At 39.7% G+C, this 18759-nt stretch overlaps 1 protein-coding gene across 3 annotated transcripts in view; it reads right to left on the reverse strand.

The window, feature by feature from the left end:
• Positions 1-999: 999 nt before the first annotated feature.
• Positions 1000-18759, reverse strand: part of LOC120536710 (L-amino-acid oxidase-like) — a 38379-nt gene continuing 20619 nt past the window's right edge. For 2 of the 3 annotated variants that reach the window (XM_039765162.1, XM_039765161.1), the window contains 4 exons: positions 15561-15762; positions 13238-13312; positions 8779-8915; positions 1001-2267 (listed from right to left, as the gene is read on the reverse strand). In XM_039765162.1, coding sequence (XP_039621096.1) covers positions 1508-2267; positions 8779-8915; positions 13238-13312; positions 15561-15762 — 1174 coding nt within the window. In that variant the 3' untranslated portion in view covers positions 1001-1507. Of the gene's footprint in view, positions 2268-8778; positions 8916-13237; positions 13313-15560; positions 15763-18759 lie in introns of all 3 variants that reach the window. The other variant, XM_039765163.1, reaches the window with a different exon arrangement.

Below are 18759 nucleotides of genomic sequence, written 5' to 3' on the forward strand. Positions count from 1 at the left end.
GAAATAAATGTGGCGATGATCGCGCTCTGTGCTGTCCTTCACTGGATAAACTTTGTTGGTTTAGCTTAGATTTTTAAAAATCAAATAGCGAGGTTCGTTTTGGGTTCCATCATTATTAAAAACTTCTTCTCTTAACTTTGACTCTTGGTTAACACTCTATCTGGTTTTAATAATAATAATAATACATTTTATTTATTTGTAGGAACCTTTCTAAACACTCAAGGACACCGAACAATAGATAAAACACAGATTATAAACAAAAGTAAAATACAGAAGTTAAAATCAGACAGAGCAATTGTAATCAAGAGAAAATTAGTTTTAAGTTTAGATTTGAAAAGTGAAAATGATTCAATATTTCTAAGCTCAGGTGGTAGTGAGTTCCAGAGCTAGGGAGCAGAGCAACTGAATGCTGTGCCCTCCACAGTGGTAAGACGGATGAAGGGGACAGTCAAGTGGAAGGAGGAAGAGGATCCGAGGGTGCGGTAGGGAATGGCAACATGGAGGAGGTCAGACAGATATGGAGGGGCAAGTTTGTGGAGAGCCTTAAAAGTTAGTAGGAGAATTTTGAATTGAATTCGGAACTGAACTGGAACCCAATGAAGCTGCTGCAAAATGGGAGTGATATGGTGAATAGAGGGGGTTCTAGTAATGATCAGGGCAGGCAGGTGAATTCGGGACCAGTTGAAGCTCATAAAGAGATTTGTGAGAAAGACCAAAGAAAAGGGAATTGCAATTATCCAGACGAGAAGTGACAAGGCTATGAACAAGGATAGCAGTGGTGTGGCGAGTGAGGGTGGGAAGAATACGATTAATGTTACGCAAGTGGAGATATGGAGACCGGGAAATGTTATTGATGTGAGACTGAAAGGATAAAGTAAAGGATGACGCCTGTGGGGAAGGAGAGACAGAGGAATTATCAATAAAAAATGAAAAATGATCAGTTTTGGATAATGTTGATTTTGTACCAATGAGGAGAACCTCAGTTTTGTCACTATTTAATTTAAGAAAGTTTAAAGAAAACCAGGATTTGATTTCTGCTATGCAATCAGTAAGGGAGGAGGGTGGAAAGGAAGCACTTTTGACTCTGGCATGTCTGACTACGTCTTCTTGCAGTCCTGCCTTTATCATCTCCCTGTCTGTTTTAAACTCATAATAATTCTTAGTTACTCTCATACACCTATAACAGTCTATGATTTCTGGTTTTGCTCAAAATAACCAACTCCAACCTCACAGATGACCTCTACCCATCTTACAGACACATTTTCAGTGTCGTGTTCAAACATCTGTCACCTGTGACGAATAGTCTTGCTTTTTAATCATGGAAATATTAGTTGCTCAAATGATAAACTTCAGATATGGAAAAATTATATTTTTCATTCAATTTACTTTTTGTAAACATTTAAGAATATAATTTTCTTAATCAAAAACGTACAAAAAGGAATGATTCTGTTCAATGGATTTCTTTTTTGGAAAAGTATCATTTCTAGTTCAATGCGTATCTGTTTTATCAGCTCAGGCTATTGATGTTGTTAGCCACACGTATTGCAGACTTCATTGCTGTTTCCATCCAGGCGTGGATAGGCTGGACATACTCTCCTGCAAAGTAGATCCGGCCTTCATTGTTGACAAGTATAGCTGAGTATTTTGTGAACTGACAGGGAGTAAAAGCAGCATAAGCCCCAAGGGTGTACGGGTGTAAACTCCATTTCATCACCACCCCACCTTCCCAGAGAGGTCGAATATACTCTCCGTGGATCTGAACAAGGTCATCTAAAGCCATCATCATGCACTCCTCATCACTCAGGGCCAAAAACATATCAGAGTCATCAGATTCTGTGTATGATGCCAGAAGGACCCCACCTTTGCCGTGTGATGCGTTCTGACTAGGGTAGTAGATGAATCTAGAAGGTAGATCAGTGATTGATTTTCCACCAAAGATACCTTCATCCTCCCAAAACCTCTCCCTAAAGTTAAGGTGAATCTTTGTTGCTCCTGTGTAGTGAATGGCGTGTAAAGCCGACATTTTTTTTACTGACAATGGTGGTTCAAACTTTGTGAGCAGCAATGCTTTTGCGGAAGGTGTAAGGATCACGTAGTCAGCTGTGATACTCTGCAGGCCAGATGGCCGTTTGGGATCAGCATAGAACACGGTCACCTCTTCTGGTGTTTGTTTTATTTTAGAGACCCTTGAGTTCAACAAGACTTGACGGAGACCTTTTTGGAAGGCTTTGGGTAAATTATCCATCCCTCCCTCTAATTCAAAGCATCTGGAATAGAGAAGAAGAAGAGGATTTAGAAGAAAGCAAAACTGATTTCTGGCTTAGATAAATAGTAGGTAAAAGGAAAAACAACAGAAAGGAAGGCCCCTGATATGAGCTTCTAGGACAGTGATACTCAACAGGTGACCACTGAGTAAAATTTAACTTGGCTGTTGGGTCATTTCTGTTAAACAGAACAATATATGAAATATGTATTTAAAATTGTTGTTAGGACGTTTAATAACCCCTGGTGAAGTGGATTTTGGGAGACAAAGCTGCAGAATCTTCTAACAGAAACTCATTTACTGTGAAAACAGTTTCCTAAGCATGAAGCAAATTGTAGAAGGTGCTTAAGTGATGAAGAAAGAGAAACAATAAGAAGCCAAGACACTTAGCAAACTGACAAGCAAGAAGTAGTCTTGAATATGGACCAGTTGATGTGCAGGCAAACAAGATGGCTTATACACTCACCTAAAGGATTATTAGGAACACCTGTTCAATTTCTCATTAATGCGATTATCTAATCAACCAATCACATGGCAGTTGCTTCAATGCATTTAGGGGTGTGGTCCTGGTCAAGACAATCTCCTGAACTCCAAACTGAATGTCAGAATGGCAAAGAAAGGTGATTTAAGCAATTTTGAGCGTGGCATGGTTGTTGGTGCCAGACGGGCCAGTCTGAGTATTTCACAATCTGCTCAGTTACTGGGATTTTCACGCACAACCACTTCTAGGGTTTACAAAGAATGGTGTGAAAAGGGAAAAACATCCAGTATGCGGCAGTCCTGTGGGCGAAAATGCCTTGTTGATGCTAGAGGTCAGAGGAGAATGAATGGGCCGACTGATTCAAGCTGATAGAAGAGCAACTTTGACTGAAATAACCACTCGTTACAACCGAGGTATGCAGCAAAGCATTTGTGAAGCCACAACACGCACAACCTTGAGGCGGATGGGCTACAACAGCAGAAGACCCCACCGGGTACCACTCATCTCCACTACAAATAGGAAAAAGAGGCTACAATTTGCACGAGCTCACCAAAATTGGACAGTTGAAGACTGGAAAAATGTTGCCTGGTCTGATGAGTCTCAATTTCTGTTGAGACATTCAAATGGTAGAGTCAGAATTTGGCGTAAACAGAATGAGAACATGAATCCATCATGCCTTGTTACCACTGTGCAGGCTGGTGGTGGTGAATGGTGTGGGGGATGTTTTCTTGGCACATTTTAGGCCCCTTAGTGCCAATTGGGCATCGTTTAAATGCCATGGGCTACCTGAGCATTGTTTCTGACCATGTCCATCCCTTCATGACCACCATGTACCCATCCTCTGATGGCTACTTCCAGCAGGATAATGCACCATGTCACAAAGCTCGAATCATTTCAAATTGGTTTCTTGAGCATGACAATGAGTTCACTGTACTAAAATGGCCCCCACAGTCACCAGATCTCAACCCAATAGAGCATCTTTGGGATGTGGTGGAACGGGAGCTTCGTGCCCTGGATGTGCATCCCACAAATCTCCATCAACTGCAAGATGCTATCCTATCAATATGGGCCAACATTTGTAAAGAATGCTTTCAGCACCTTGTTGAATCAATGCCACGTAGAATTAAGGCAGTTCTGAAGGCGAAAGGGGGTCAAACACCGTATTAGTATGCTGTTCCTAATAATCCTTTAGGTGAGTGTAGGTATACAAGTCACAATCTTGCAGGTTCACAATGCAAGAGCGAGAATAACAAGAAATAGCATGTGAACAAACAAGAAGATTGTCAAATACTATAAACTTACAACCATATGCAAGCATTGCTTCTAGATCCTTAGATCAATATTTCTTTGAAAAGCACTAGTTCACCAAAGTGATGAGTACCACAAGTAATAAAATAGATTAGAACATTAGATCAGTCCGGACAAGAGCAGGTCATTCAGCCCCAACGAAGCTCGCCAGTTCATCCACCTAATTCTTCAAAAATAACATCAAGTCGAGTTTTGAAGGTCCCTAAACTCCTATTATCTACCACACTCCTTGGTCAAACATTCCAAGTGTCTATGGTTCTTTGTGTAACAAAAAAATTAATAATGTTTGCGCAAAATTTACCCTCAACAGGTTTCCTGCTGTGCTGCTGAGTTCTTGATGAACTCATTGTAAAGTCACAGTCTCGAATCACTGGACTAAATCCCTTCATAATTTTAAACACCTCAATCATCCATCCATCCATTTTCCAACCTGCTTAATCCAAACACAGGGTCACCTCAATCATGTCATCGTTTAATCTTTTTTTTTTTTTTTTTTGCTTAAACTGAAAAGTTTCTGATCTTTTTATCATTCCTCACAACTCATCCCCTGTAGCCCAGGAATCAGCCTAGTCGCTCTGCTCTGGACTTTTTCTAGTGCTGCCCTTTCCTTTTTATAGCCTGGAGACCAAAACTGCACACAGGCATCTAGATGAGGCCTCATCAGTGCTTTATACAGCTTGAGGAGAACCTCCTCGGACTTGTACTCCACACGTCAATGTGTTACATAATCTCACATTCTCTTCTTAGACTTCTTAATGGCTTCTGAACACTGTCTTTATTTATTAACCCAAGGATTAATAAAATAACAGTGGGAGGTCGAGCTTTTAGTTACAGGGCCCCTAAACTGTGGAATGGTCTTCCTGCTTCTATAAGAGATGCCCCTTCAGTTTCAGCCTTTAAATCCCGGCTGAAGACTCACTACTTCAGTTTAGCATATCCTGACTAGAGCTGCTGATTAACTGTACAGACTGCATCTCTGTTGTTAGTTATTAGCACTAAAACATAAGTAACATGATAGTTAGAATTGAATACTAACCCTCACCTATTCTTTCTGTTCTCGGTACCCAAATGTGGCAATTGGTGCCACGGCCCACCTGCCAAGTTGTTTGCCTGCCTATGGTAAAGTCATCCCTGATGGAGGATCACAGGAATCATGGGAAAGCGGGGTCCTTTCATCGGAGCAACGTTTCAGTCGTGGCATGGCCAAATGGGGAGGTAGCTTGATGGATGAGGTCTCCAGGACTCTAAAAATATCCAAATCTTATTATGTAACATCTACTGTTAAATTCTGCTCCGTACTTCTAAAATTTTTATTATTATGCTGTATTATGGATTTGTTCTGTTCTGTGTATTGTGTTGTATTGACCCCCTTTTTTTAACACCCACTGCATGCCCAACCTACCTGGAAAGGGGTCTCTCTTTGAACTGCCTTTCCCAAGGTTTCTTCCATTTTCCCTACAAGGTTTTTATTGGGAGTTTTTCCTTGTCTTCTCAGACAGTCAAGGCTGGGGGGCTGTCAAGAGGCAGGGCCTGTTAAAGCCCATTGCGGCACTTCCTGTGTGATTTTGGGCTATACAAAAATAAACTGTATATTGTATTGTAAACTGTATTGTCTGGCAGTTGATCTTGACAAATCTACTAAAACTTGTAAATCCTTCTCATAAATTATACTTTCAATTTTCAGATCTCCCATTGTGGTGTATTCAAACCTAACATTTTTACTTCCTGTGTGTAATACTTTACATTTACTTACACTAAATTTCATCTGCCACACATTTGCCCAAGCCTGTATGCTGTCCAAGTACCTCTGTAATGATTCGATGCATTTGAGATTATTGGCTAATCCATCAAGCTTGGTATCATCTGTAAATTTAACCAGCTTGTTACTTATGTTCTTATCTAAATCACTTATATCTCTCTCTCTCTATATATATATATATATATATATATATATATATATATATATATATATATATATATATATATATATATATATATATATATATATATATATATATATATATATATATATATATATATATATATATATATATATATATATATATATATATATAAAATCCAACATCTGTCTGTCTGTATATCTGTCCACTTTTCACAAGAGAACTACTTAATGGATTTAGATCGGGTTTTTTACTTTGCTTGAACATCCTGGTTGAATTTGCGACTTCTCACATTACGTTAAGTATCACAGTTCACTTGCAATACCGATTTATTCGCACGAACCCGAGAGAGATACAGCAGACGAAGGTGAGGGGAGCAGGGCCCTCCTCACTCACGCACCCACCAGCCTCAAGGTACCTTACCTCCGCTTAGCTAGCGAACGACAGAACTACTTAATGGATTTATATCGGGTTTTTTTACTATAATTGCTTGAACATTGTAGTTGATTTTGCGACTTCATTCATTGCACTATGAATCATAGTTCACTTGCAGGAGTGAAATGTTTGCTCTATTCCAAGACAGAGGAGTGACGTGGCATCAGGAGTATGGAACCGGGCAGGGCTCTTCTCACTCATGTGCCAGCCTCTGTTCGAGTTGCTATACCTTTGCGTTTTGGAGTGTACCTTACCTCTGCTTAGCTAGCGAACGAGAGAACTACTTAATGGATTTATATCGGGTTTTTTTCCATAATTTGATTGAACATCCTGGTTGATTTTGCGACTTCTCTCATTGCACTATGAATCACAGTTTGCTTGCAGTAATGAAATGTTAGCTCTATTCTGAGAAAGAGGCTGCAGGCCAATAGGGGAGGGGGAATCATGAAGTCAGGAGAAGGGAGCCGGGCAGGGCCCTCCTCACTCATGCTCCAGCCTCCTTTTGAGTCACTATACCTCTGCGTTTTGGAGTGTATCTTGCCTCCACTTAGCTAGTGATACCTGTTTGTTTATTGAATTTTAAAGTTTGTCCTGTTTCACTACTACGCGGGCAGAGCCGTGGGGACAGCTAGTATATAATAAAAACAGCAGCGGCCCAAGCACCAACCCCTGCTGGACACTACTCTTAGCATCAGCCATTTCTGATAGGGTTCCTTGTATCTTCCTCGTACAATTCTAGTTCAGTTCTGGAAGAACTGAAACAACAAACGACTATTTCAAAAACATACAAAATATCAACAGCTCTATATCTTTAACTTGGTTTTAATTGGCATTTTATTTTAGAACAGTAGGTCTGCTTGTTTCATTTGCATTTCCAAATTTAACAAGCTCACTATGGACTGTAAAATCCAGTTCTCACACTAGATCACTACTTCAGAATGTATAATTGTTCACCTTTTTAACATCTATTCAGAGTTTAAATGTAACTGATTTATTGCCCTTTAGACTATTCATAATCTCGTACTCTATCTGTACCCCTTTGATTTTTCAAGTATGCCTGAGTTTCTGAAGTGTAAGAGAGTAAAAAACACCCTTGCAAGCAAACACTGGACTGTTTTATTTCTGGATTTTGTCCTTGTGTTGTTGTTTCACTGAAAATAACTAAAACTCTGCATTGATGGGAATCCCTCTGACTCTTATTCCGTTAACCAGATTTCACTTTCATGGTTAACATTGTTGTAGTCAGTGCTGCTCTGCACCTAACAATTAATCTGCGTATCGCCTGCAATTAAGTAAGAAAGGATAATACCTGAAAAAAATATGCTTTTGTTTCTGTCCCTATTGCACATATTGCAAAAACACAGGACAATCATTATATTTTAAAAGTAATTAGTACTAAGTGATGGCCAATCTTAAATTTTATAGACAGAATCTCTAAGCCCTGGCAAGGAGTGGACGGTGTTCAGGTCAGTGACCTCAGGATCACATTTCTGCATTTTGCATATAATGTGGTCCTACTGATTTCTTTGTGCTGTGGCCTCAGACATGCACTGGGGCAGTTTGCAGCCAAGTGTGAAGTGGCCAGATGAGAATGTCTAGGTCTCAGCCAGCAAAGTTGAAGTATCTCATGATCTTGTTCACAAGTGAGGGAAGAAGGAAGCAGGAGATCGACAGGTGGATTGGTGCAGCATCCACAGTCATGCAGACATTGTACATGTCAGGCGTGGTGAATGGAAAGCTCAGCCAAAAGGCAAAGCTCTTGATTTATCAAATGATCTTCATTCCTATGCTCACCTATGGTAATGAGCTGTGGGATGTGACCAAAAGCACTAAATAGCAGATACTAGCAACAGACATTATTTCCTTCATAGGGCATCTGAGCTCAGCCTTGGAGATAGAGTGATGAGCACAGAGATTCAGGAAGAGCTCAATGTGGAGCCAGTTGCTCCTCTACATTCAAATAAGCCAGTTCAGGTGGTTCAAGTATCTGATCAAGGTGCCTTCTGGATACCACCCTGGGGAGGTGATTCCAAGGCATGTTCAACCAGGAAGAGACATCAGGGCAGCCCAAGACACAATAGTTAGATTATATGGCACAGCTGGCCTGGGAATGCCTGAGTATCAACCCGGAAGAGTTGGGGGCAGAGAAGGAGGTGGGGTAAAGGAACACCTGGGCATCTTTGATTAGACTGCTTCCCCCATAACTTGGACCTGGATAAGTGGCAGAAAATAGATGAATGGGTGGTGTCTCACCTTAGTGCTCAGTTTATTTACCAGCCTGCTTTAGGGTAACATGCACAGGGGGGTGTATCAGCATTCTGAAAGCAGCAAGACAGAGAAGGCCAATAATAGGAGAATAGAAGAGGGAATCTGCAGAAGATTATTTTTACTCATTCGTTAAGTTCACCCCAAGGCTATCTTGTAAATTCTCAATCATGGATATGTAGAAGAAGCTGGTGTCATAAGCCATGTCCCCAATCATGCGCACAGCCTCTTGACTCAGATTTCCACTTCTAAGGAAATATTCCTGAGGAGACACAAACAGCATGGTAAGCACATGTTCTTACAAGTAGCTACTGTATCTACCCTGACATTTCCCTATTCCAGAATTGTCTTCAAAGCTGGCAAAGGCTACTATTATCTGTTGGGAAAAAACGTAAATTCAGAGTCCAGCATTTATATGTGGTCAAACAAGAAGTTCCAAATGAACAAGGTAAACTGGGAAAAACTGTGCCACCACTTGTGTGTGGACAAAATGAGGAGTCAATATGAAAAGTCAAGGGTGCTTTAAGTAGTGGAGGGATACAGTCAGAAGAATTTAGCAGACCATGATACTGTAGTTAGGTGGGCCCCTTTATGTAGTGTTATGTGGTCAAACCTCGGTATAGAAGTATCGAGGTAAATTTGAATGCAAAAAAATAGCAATTGTGATCCACCTGTCAATCCTTTCCCTCCAATCCATCTTTAAAGGTATTCACCAAAAATTCATTATATATACAGTGTGTATATATATATATATATATATATATACTAGCAAAATACCCGCACTTCAGAGCGGAGAAGTAGTGTGTAAAAGAAGTTCTGAAAAAGAAAAGGAAACATTTTAAAAATAACATAACGTGATTGTCAAGGTAATTGTTTTGTCACTGTTATGAGTGTTGCTGTCATCAAGGATTTCATTATCATTATTTCTTTCAATCAGGTTCGTATTTGGAGGACGTGATGTGTTCAAGTTACATTCCATGTTTGTCAACCGTTGTAAAGATAACATGTTTCATTCATCGAAGTGTTCATCCATCCATTATCCAACCTGCTACATCCTAACTACAGGGTCACAGGGGTCTGCTGGAGCCAATCCCAGCCAACATAGGGCACAAGGCAGGAAACAAACCCCGGGCAGGGCCCCAGCCCACCACAGGGCACACACACACACACCCACACACCAAGCACACACTAGGGACAATTTAGAATCGCCAATGCACCTACCCTGCATGTCTTTGGACTGTGGGAGGAAACCGGAGTACCCGGAGGAAACCCACGCAGACACGGAAAGAAAATGCAAACTCCACGCAGGGAGGACTAGGGAAGCGAACCTGGGTCTCCTAACTGCGAGGCAGCAGTGCTACTCACTGCGCCACCGTGTCGCCCTCATCAAAGTGTTCAGTACCCAAATCGGTACTTGTGAATCTAAGAACTTTAACAGGCATTCCCAATATTAACCTGTGGATCTGCCTGCGAGTATTTAGCGACAGCGTCTTTATAAACTTGTGGATTTTTCTGTGAGTATTTGGCGGCAGCATCAGAAACTTGTTATCGTCTAGCTGCATCAGAAAATGAACCACGACATCTAACACACCTCCTTTTTACTGTTTTCTCACAGCTTGGATTGCTGCTGTCATAATCGTATTGAGTTTCATGGGTTGTTTCAATTACGACAGTATTTGCAGGACTTGTGTTGAAGTGACATTCAGCATCTGTCAAGCGTTGTAAGCATACAAGCGGTTTCATCGATAACTTTAAAACAGTTTAAAACATCAAAGTGTCCACTACTGAAATCGTCACCTGTCAATCTAAGATGTTTAAGAGGCATTGGCGGTTGTCGAAAGGTGTAAAATATTTGGCCATTTTGGTACACTTGAAAGCGACAATCGAACAATTCAGCGGCAGCCATCAACTCACATGCAGATGCATAGGTGAACGGCTTAAGCATTTCACTCTTCTAGTGCTCCTGTGTAGTCTAATTATCTCGTGTACCGTCATCAGTCCACACCTTGAACCTGTCCCAGTCATTCAGTACATAAGACACAATGCGTGCGTGAGTGCGTGCTTTGCCTTTTATTAGTATAGATGAATCCTGGGATGAGACAAGACTTTTTAGCCTGGGACGAGACGTGACCTTCTCAGAAAGATACTTTCACGTCCCACGAGACAAGACTTTGTGCCAAGAGATTTAACCATGCCCAGGGCCAGAAATAAAAGACAAATAGTAGATGACAAAGTAGAACATCGTAAAGAAAAGTAGTGTTTCTTCCCAATGAAGAGGCGTATCCGCAATAATTAAAAGATTTGTTGTTTGGTGAAAGTGAAATCTATTTACGTGAGTGACAGAGACGTGAAGTGGCTGGCGTGTAGCGCAGGCCAGGGGTGGGGGATTTGTTGTGGGGTTGGTGAGCGAAGCAAGCAGGGGGCAAAGCCCCCTAGTATGTATGTAAAGTGAAGACCAGCAAATCATTAGAAGAGAGTTAGTTATCAATTCGATTCGATTCTCCATAATTTCACAGGTTTCCTGAGGTACTAGTTTAATTTTTCAATAGTTTATCATTATCAAGGTGATATTGCAGTAGTACAATTTTGTGTCCATGGTGACATAATGGTTACACATCTTGATGTTCCCAGTATAAAAGATGGCTGAGCACAGAACAGGGAATCTGAATCTTAAGACCACTTAAGCATACGACTAGTGAGAGATTTGTGCTTGAGAAACCTTTAAAAAAACTATTAGGTAAATAATTTTGATTTACTTTTGTTCTTTTTTTTATTTTTCTTTAACCTCCTTGGTATTAATTCCTAGAATATCTCGGCTCAGAATTCTATGTAAATATGGTTAAGCCCGAGTGTCTCCAGGTATATAGTTGTTGTAATGTAGAGCGTTAAGCCCAAATAACACTTAGGATATTATTTTGCTGCCATGTTGTAGATCAAATAGAATTATACTGCACATAAATCAGAAATATTTCAATGAAGTTTGCCATTCTAATGGCAACTTATCAATATTCGTGAGTAGGACGACGCCTTCAACTAAAACAAAATGGTGTGTGAACAAGAAGTTGTAAAGCCAGTTTTAGAGCAAATTGAATTTGAAACCATTAGCTCAGGGGTGTCAAACTCATATGCTGGAGAGCTGCAATGGCTGCAGGTTTTTGTTCAAGCCACTTTGTTATTTACTAGACAATTACTACTGATAACGAAACAGACTTTTTCACCTCAATTTTATTTTGCTTGCTTTTTAAGAGATCCTTAATTCAGGAGTCAAACAATAATGATATACAAAGTGAGCCAACATTACAAGCTAAGCTGATCTGACTTGCACCTGTGTATCCATCCCGTGAAAGTGTGATAAATATTGATCTGTTTTGATCCACAAAACATTCTAATGGCGAACTCAAGAAGAAAAAAAAACATTACTTTTAAAAATGTCTGGTGTGGTAGAATACGAGCTACTAGTTAATAAATAAAAAAAGAAACAATTAAGAGGTCCAAGTGTTAAGAAGTCAATTAAAATTAACCAAAAGAAGTCTGATTCACAGCAGTCACTGGTTACTAATGGAGAAAGCGGCTGGAACAAAAACCTGTAGCAGGTTCTGAGTTTGACAGCCCTACATTAGCTGAATCAAGTAATACTGACGGCAATGTGTATTGGTCATCAAGCATTGACAAGGATAGCAAAACTGATGCATACTGCACTGTACAACTGAACCAGCACGATATGCAAAAGGTAAAATGATGGCAATCAGGTGTAAGGACAAGAAAGACTTCACTGTTCACAGTGTGGAAACTGTCAATGTTCGTGTCGGGGAAATGTGGAAGTCACTAAGCCTTGTGCTGTGGTAGCCTACAATAACACAATGGATGGATTGATGGTGTGGATCAGGCATTGGCATTTTACTCATGCATAAACAATAGAAGAATTATTATAAGTGCACAAAAAACACACTTCTACTGTCACGATTGAGCCGCTGACTGTCTCAAAACACATCACACAAAGGATGTGTGCTAAATCTGCATCAGTACAGCAGAGGACTCCAGACATATCTTTCTCACTGTATTTACGTACACATTTTGGTATTTACATGTTTCTGTTATACACAATATCATTTTTTCTTGTTGAAAAAAATGTAACTTTTTTGACTGTTTTTCCAGGGGTAAACGTAACGCTAGGGAGGCTACTATGGTTCTGGTAATAGATACTATGAAATATCTAACAGACATGGCAAACCACTGATAGAAATCATTTTCTTATCTGTGCCACTGTCATATTAAATCCTTATCTCACTTGTCTTACTACGAACTGAAACATGATACTAATGAAGTCATCTGCAAGGTCAACACATAATATGAAGGTTCATTAAAATAACACTGCTGTTAATTCTTTCGGAAACTAATTGCCAGCAGAATCTTCTAAAGTATAAAAAGAGAAGTGTCACAAAGCTCAGGTCTAGCAACTCTTGGTGGCCAAAAATGTCATGTTCCTCCATTCTTCACTATCAAGCACTCAAATTTTTATCCTTTATTTTCCATGAAAGATGAGGAAAAAAATTTTTGCATGCAAAAATAGGTTTCATTCCTTACCTGTACTGAATAGGAATCATATTCTTCCATTACTTTGCTGCAGTTATAACCACTTTTCTTTAGATCATCTCTAACCTGAAAAAAATAGCAATCTGTTTATATTTTCATTCATTTCTGTTTGAGGCTCTGCTACATCATAGAACATTATGAGATGCCAACCGCCATACAAACCCAGAAGAAGAAGAAGCATTATGAGATTGAATTAAGCTCCTGATCCTTGTCTTTGTGGAGTTTGCAGAAATTCTTTATGTCTGCCCTTGCTTTTCTTTCCACATGCCCAAGACAAAAATGGTATCCGCAGATTGACTATGCAGGTCTGTATGTGAGTCTCAGTCTGGAAGCCACTGTGAGAGATCCAGCCAGTGGTTAATTTGTTTTTAATTTGGAGTCTTTTTGTTAGTATTATTATTATTATATGTTGGTTTACTGGTTACTGGATTTTCTTGCATGTTAATTTGGATTTGCCTTTGGGGATCTGCATACTGGACATTGGTTGCTTTAGATTGTTTAATTAGGCTAATCCTTTTTTGCTCTTTTGCCTAAGAAAAGCATAATAAATTTGACAACGAGAAGAGACCATTCAGCCATCAGGTTCATTTTTACTTTATTGTATACAAAGTATAGGGAAAGTATTGTAATCGTCCAAAAATTCCATTTCGAGATTTTGATGAATCTCAACGTTTTAGACCTCCCTGAGTCCGAAAAATACCATATTTGAAATCAGGTCTGTGTGTGTATATGTAAACACGATAACTTGAGTATGCTTTCACTTAGGTTAACAAACTTTTGCATACAAGTATTAGGGACAAGACGTAGATCAACTTTTGGGCTATTTCCGTTAACTGATAGTGATACTTTACATTTTATTCATGCAGCTGCAGAGTCCGATTTATTCAACATTACTTTTATAATAATTGTTCAATATATTATTAATTTGATTTGTTGTTGATGGTTCTTTAATGTACATGATTTAAAAATATAATCATTGTCTTGCGGCTTACTCCTCAAATATCCATCCTCATATATGAGTATAAGAGAAAGTCGAGGGGAGATCACTCCCGATTTTTTTTTTTTTTTTTTTAAATAATAGCTAAGCTGTCCCAATACCTCATCCAAATACATCTTAAAAGTTGTCAAGTTTTCTGCTTCAACTACATGGCTTAGTAGTTGATTTCAGATTTCCACAACTCCTTCAATAAAGAAGTGCTTCCTGGCTTCAGTCCTAAATGAACTTCTTTTTCCTCTGTTTCTCCTATTTTGTTCAATAAATTCTTCCTCTGTATTGATTCCTTGTTGTTATTCTGTTTACAAGCCAGGGATTTGTGGTAGTCCTTTCTCTTGTAAGGAAATTTTTGACATATGTTTTTACATTTCTTTATATTTTGAATTGCGAAACCTGTTTTCTCCACATTTTGCTCTTAGCCAAATCAAAGCAATCAGATAGTTGTCTTTGGTCAACTGGACTGGGTGTGCTTCATTTGGGCTAGCCTGCCTTCAAGGGTCTTTTTGGGTGCCCCAACCCCGTTCGTCATATTTGTGACTCCTTCTCTCAACAGTTAAAAGGGTATGCACCTCAAAAAGATGTCATATGAAGGGTTAAGTGGTTCTTTTCTGTAATGTGGATACCGCTGGTATCACAGGATCAGCAGCCTCTGTTATGAAAACTCTCCAGCATCACAGCAACGAAGACATTATTGTCCTGGCACTACTATTTCAGAAGACATATCTACTGTCTGTGAGCCATCTTATTATTACTGTCGATAACACCTGTGATGGTGGCGCCATAAGCAAATTTAATGTTGCAGGTGGACCCGAGTTTGGGCACACAGCAAGAGGTGAAATGTCAAGGGTAAATGGAGAGGGGTTAATGCTACCAATCTTCCAACTGGAAGTTCAAAATTCAATTTCAGAGGTGCTAAACCCTAAGTTGAGGAGCTTGGTAATCAGTTTTGACAGAACAACAGTGTTCGATTCAGAGCTGTAGTTTTTATACAAGACTCAGGCCGAGCAGTTTGTATCATTCCAGTGTCCAGAGTGGTAGTCTCCTCTCCACTTTATGATTTTAACAAAATCGCCAAAACCTTATCAATTATTCACTTATTGCCACTGTTTGCAGATGATGCTGTCCCGCTTCTCATAATTGATTGTGATTTCCATTATGAGTGATTTACTTCTTAGAATGATGGCACATCAATTTAACAATCAGCTTTATTTGCAACATACATTAACACAAGGTGCATTGAAAGGCAATTACAATAAAAAAAAATCACAAAAACAATTAAACAGACTTTAGTTTAAAGCCATTCGAAAGACCACCACTTACCTTGGCAAAGGACTCTTTCAGAAGCACCGATGGCAGTTTCCCACGCTCCCAGTCGCTCACTCCATAGCCCAGGATGTCGGGATTTTCCAGTACCTCTTTGTTCCGCTTCTTTACCCCATTCACATAAAACCACGTATTGGGATTGTTCTGAATGAATGGGATGTATTTCAACCCAAACTTCATTACAAATGTTAACACAATCCTGAATGCAAAAATTAAAAAAATAAAAGAGGAGAAGCAGATTCAGGGATTTATGTTATGACGACATTTGTTACCTTAACCTGTTTTGCTTGCCTAAAAGCCATGGACAACCAAAGGCAAGATGGAGTCATGAAAATGGAGGACCGGTTGTGCATATTTGTCCATATTACGCACCAATGACTAATTAATGGGTAATGACTGTAAAAAAGAGTGTGAATTTGAAAAAAACAAGCTGCCATCTCATTGCCCGAATGTTGTGGCATCTATGATTCTTTATATGTTGCACTGTAATGGAGTACCTATAAAAAGCATTCACCTCTTGGAAGCTTTTTTAATTATTATACAATACAAACTGTCCCCCATGGCTCCAAATTTAAAAAATCAATAAAAAACATTTTTTAAAAATGTAATAATTAATATTGAGAAGAATTTATATTGATAGTTTTCATATCTGAGGGCCTCTTGATATACAATATTTTTGGTTTTGCTATCAGGGGTGAGAATGTAGTTGTGATCTCTTTAATAAAAATGTAAAACGTTGGTAAGGTATCTCTGGCCAAGCAGAAGGTTGGTACACTCCAACATCAAACGTTGCCACTGTATCTGATCGTGATCAGCTCTGATCAGAGAGGGAGAAGTGCACGAGGCCGTGATATTTCTGCCAATGAGCTGGTACCTTCTAAAACACACGTAGCTGTGATCTCCCTCTCAAAAACGTTAAACATTGCTCCTTTACAATCTGTAGGTGATGATGTCTGCTGAACAAAGAGGTATTGCTAGCTAAGCATAGGCAAGGTACGCTCCAACACGTGGAAGAGGTGGAGCGATTCAAATGGAGGCTGGCACGTGAGTGAGGAGGGCTCCACCCATCCGGCTATCCACTCCTGAGCTCCCGACTCCCCTTCCCCTCAGCCAGCAGCCTGTCTGTCAGATTTGCGCAAATAAATTGATGCCACATTCAAGCTATCATCGAATGATGCGAGAAATCACAAAACCAACAAGAATGTTCTAGGAAATTATAGAAAAAAAACGATCAAAATACATGAAGTAGTTCTCTTGTGAAAAGCGGACATACAGACAGACAGACGCATGCTGGATTTAATATATAAAGAGATTAAATTACATTGAATTAAATTTGTTTTTTCTGACACTGATCAACAGAAAAAAGTCGGACGTGAGCATCAGTAGGCTTTGCACCCTAGGAACCAAATTTCCAAAACTATTCTAGAACATTTCAGTAATTATTTACCACTCTGATCTTTCTGATCTACTGCTGATCTTTTTTTTATCATAGAATAGGTCATTAGCAATAGATGAGAAGAATTCATCATTAATTGCAGAGTTACGGTATTTGAGGATTCCTCTAGAGTGCTTTTTTCTCTTACATGATTTGGCTCAGAAACCAATCAGCACATCATCATCTCATAACTGGCTTAAATTTTGAGTTTGGTGTTTTTCCGTCTACCCATTTTAGCTGTAACACACAGATACACCCACACAGACAGACACACAAACATTATTAATGGTTTTCGGTGTCCGGGGACCCTAAAACATCGAGATCCATCAAAAACCGGATATCGAAATTTTTGACGAATCTAAAGCTTTCGCTCCTCCCCCACAGATGATGGTGGGGGAGGGTGCAAAGCAAAAATTTTAATTTCCGCATATAAAAAGATCTCAACAAAGTATTCTAAATTAATCTATACTAATAAAAGGCAAAGCCCTCACTGACTCACTCACTCACTCATCACTAATACTTCAACTTCCCGTGTAGGTAGAAGGCTGAAATTTGGCAGGCTTATTTCTTACAGCTTACTTACAAAAGTTACAGGTTTCATTTCGAAATTCTACATGTAACGGTCATAACGGTCGACAACGTCCGCCATGTTGAACTTTCTTATTTATGGCCCCATCTTCACAAAATTTGGTAGGTGGCTTCCCTGCGCTAACCAAAATCGATGTACGTATTTATTTCAGTGGTATGATGCCACTGTCGGCTGCCATATTGAATTTTCCAACGTCACTAATTCTCCAACTTCCCGTGTAGGTAGAAGGCTAAAATTTGGCAGGCTCATTCCTTACAGCTTACTTACAGAAGTTAAGCAGGTTTCATTTCGAAATTCTACGCGTAACGGTCATAACGGTTGACAACGTTCGCCATGTTGAACTTTCTTATTTATGGCCCCATATTCACAAAATTTGGCAGACGGCTTTCCTGCGCTAACCGAAACCAATGTACATACTTATTTCAGTGGTATGACGCCACTGTCAGCCATATTGAACTTTCCAATGTCACTAATTCTCCAACTTCCTGTGTAGGTAGAAGGCTGAAATTTGGCAGGCTCATTCCTTACAGCTTACTTACAAAAGTTAAGCAGGTTTCACTTCGAAATTCTACGCGTAACGGTCATAACGGTTGACAACGTTCGCCATGTTGAACTTTCTTATTTATGGCCCCATATTCACAAAATTTGGCAGACGGCTTTCCTGCGCTAACCGAAACCAATGTACGTACTTATTTCAGTGGTATGATGCCACTGTCGGCCGCCATATTGAACTTTTCAACGGTCTTTGTTACTTATGGGCCCATCTCCAAGAAATTTGGTACGCGGGTTCCCAACACTAACTGAATCCTACTTACGTACATATATACATTCATAGCCTGCAGCTCGGTCACCGTGTGAGGCGGCGTTGGGTCCCCCATCCCAACCCCTCCCACGTTGTTGGCTGCCTGCCTATATAAGGCCATCCGTCGCTCTGGTCTCTACATTCCCTTCCTTGCTTCGCCACGGGATTCACGTCTCCCTGCTAATAACTACAGCCTTTTTATTTAATCCACAGCTTTTCCAATGTTTTATTGTTCATTTATTATGATTATAGTTATTGTGTAGGTATTTTAGACTTACTTTACAGTGTTCAGGTACCCATTTCCTTTATCATTCCAACCGTACCCGTATTAACATGTCTATCGAGGTGATCACCATCGATCAAAGAACTG

The sequence above is a fragment of the Polypterus senegalus genome, chromosome 10 (assembly GCF_016835505.1).
Source record: "Polypterus senegalus isolate Bchr_013 chromosome 10, ASM1683550v1, whole genome shotgun sequence".
In the NCBI taxonomy this organism is placed as follows: Eukaryota; Metazoa; Chordata; class Cladistia; order Polypteriformes; family Polypteridae; genus Polypterus; species Polypterus senegalus.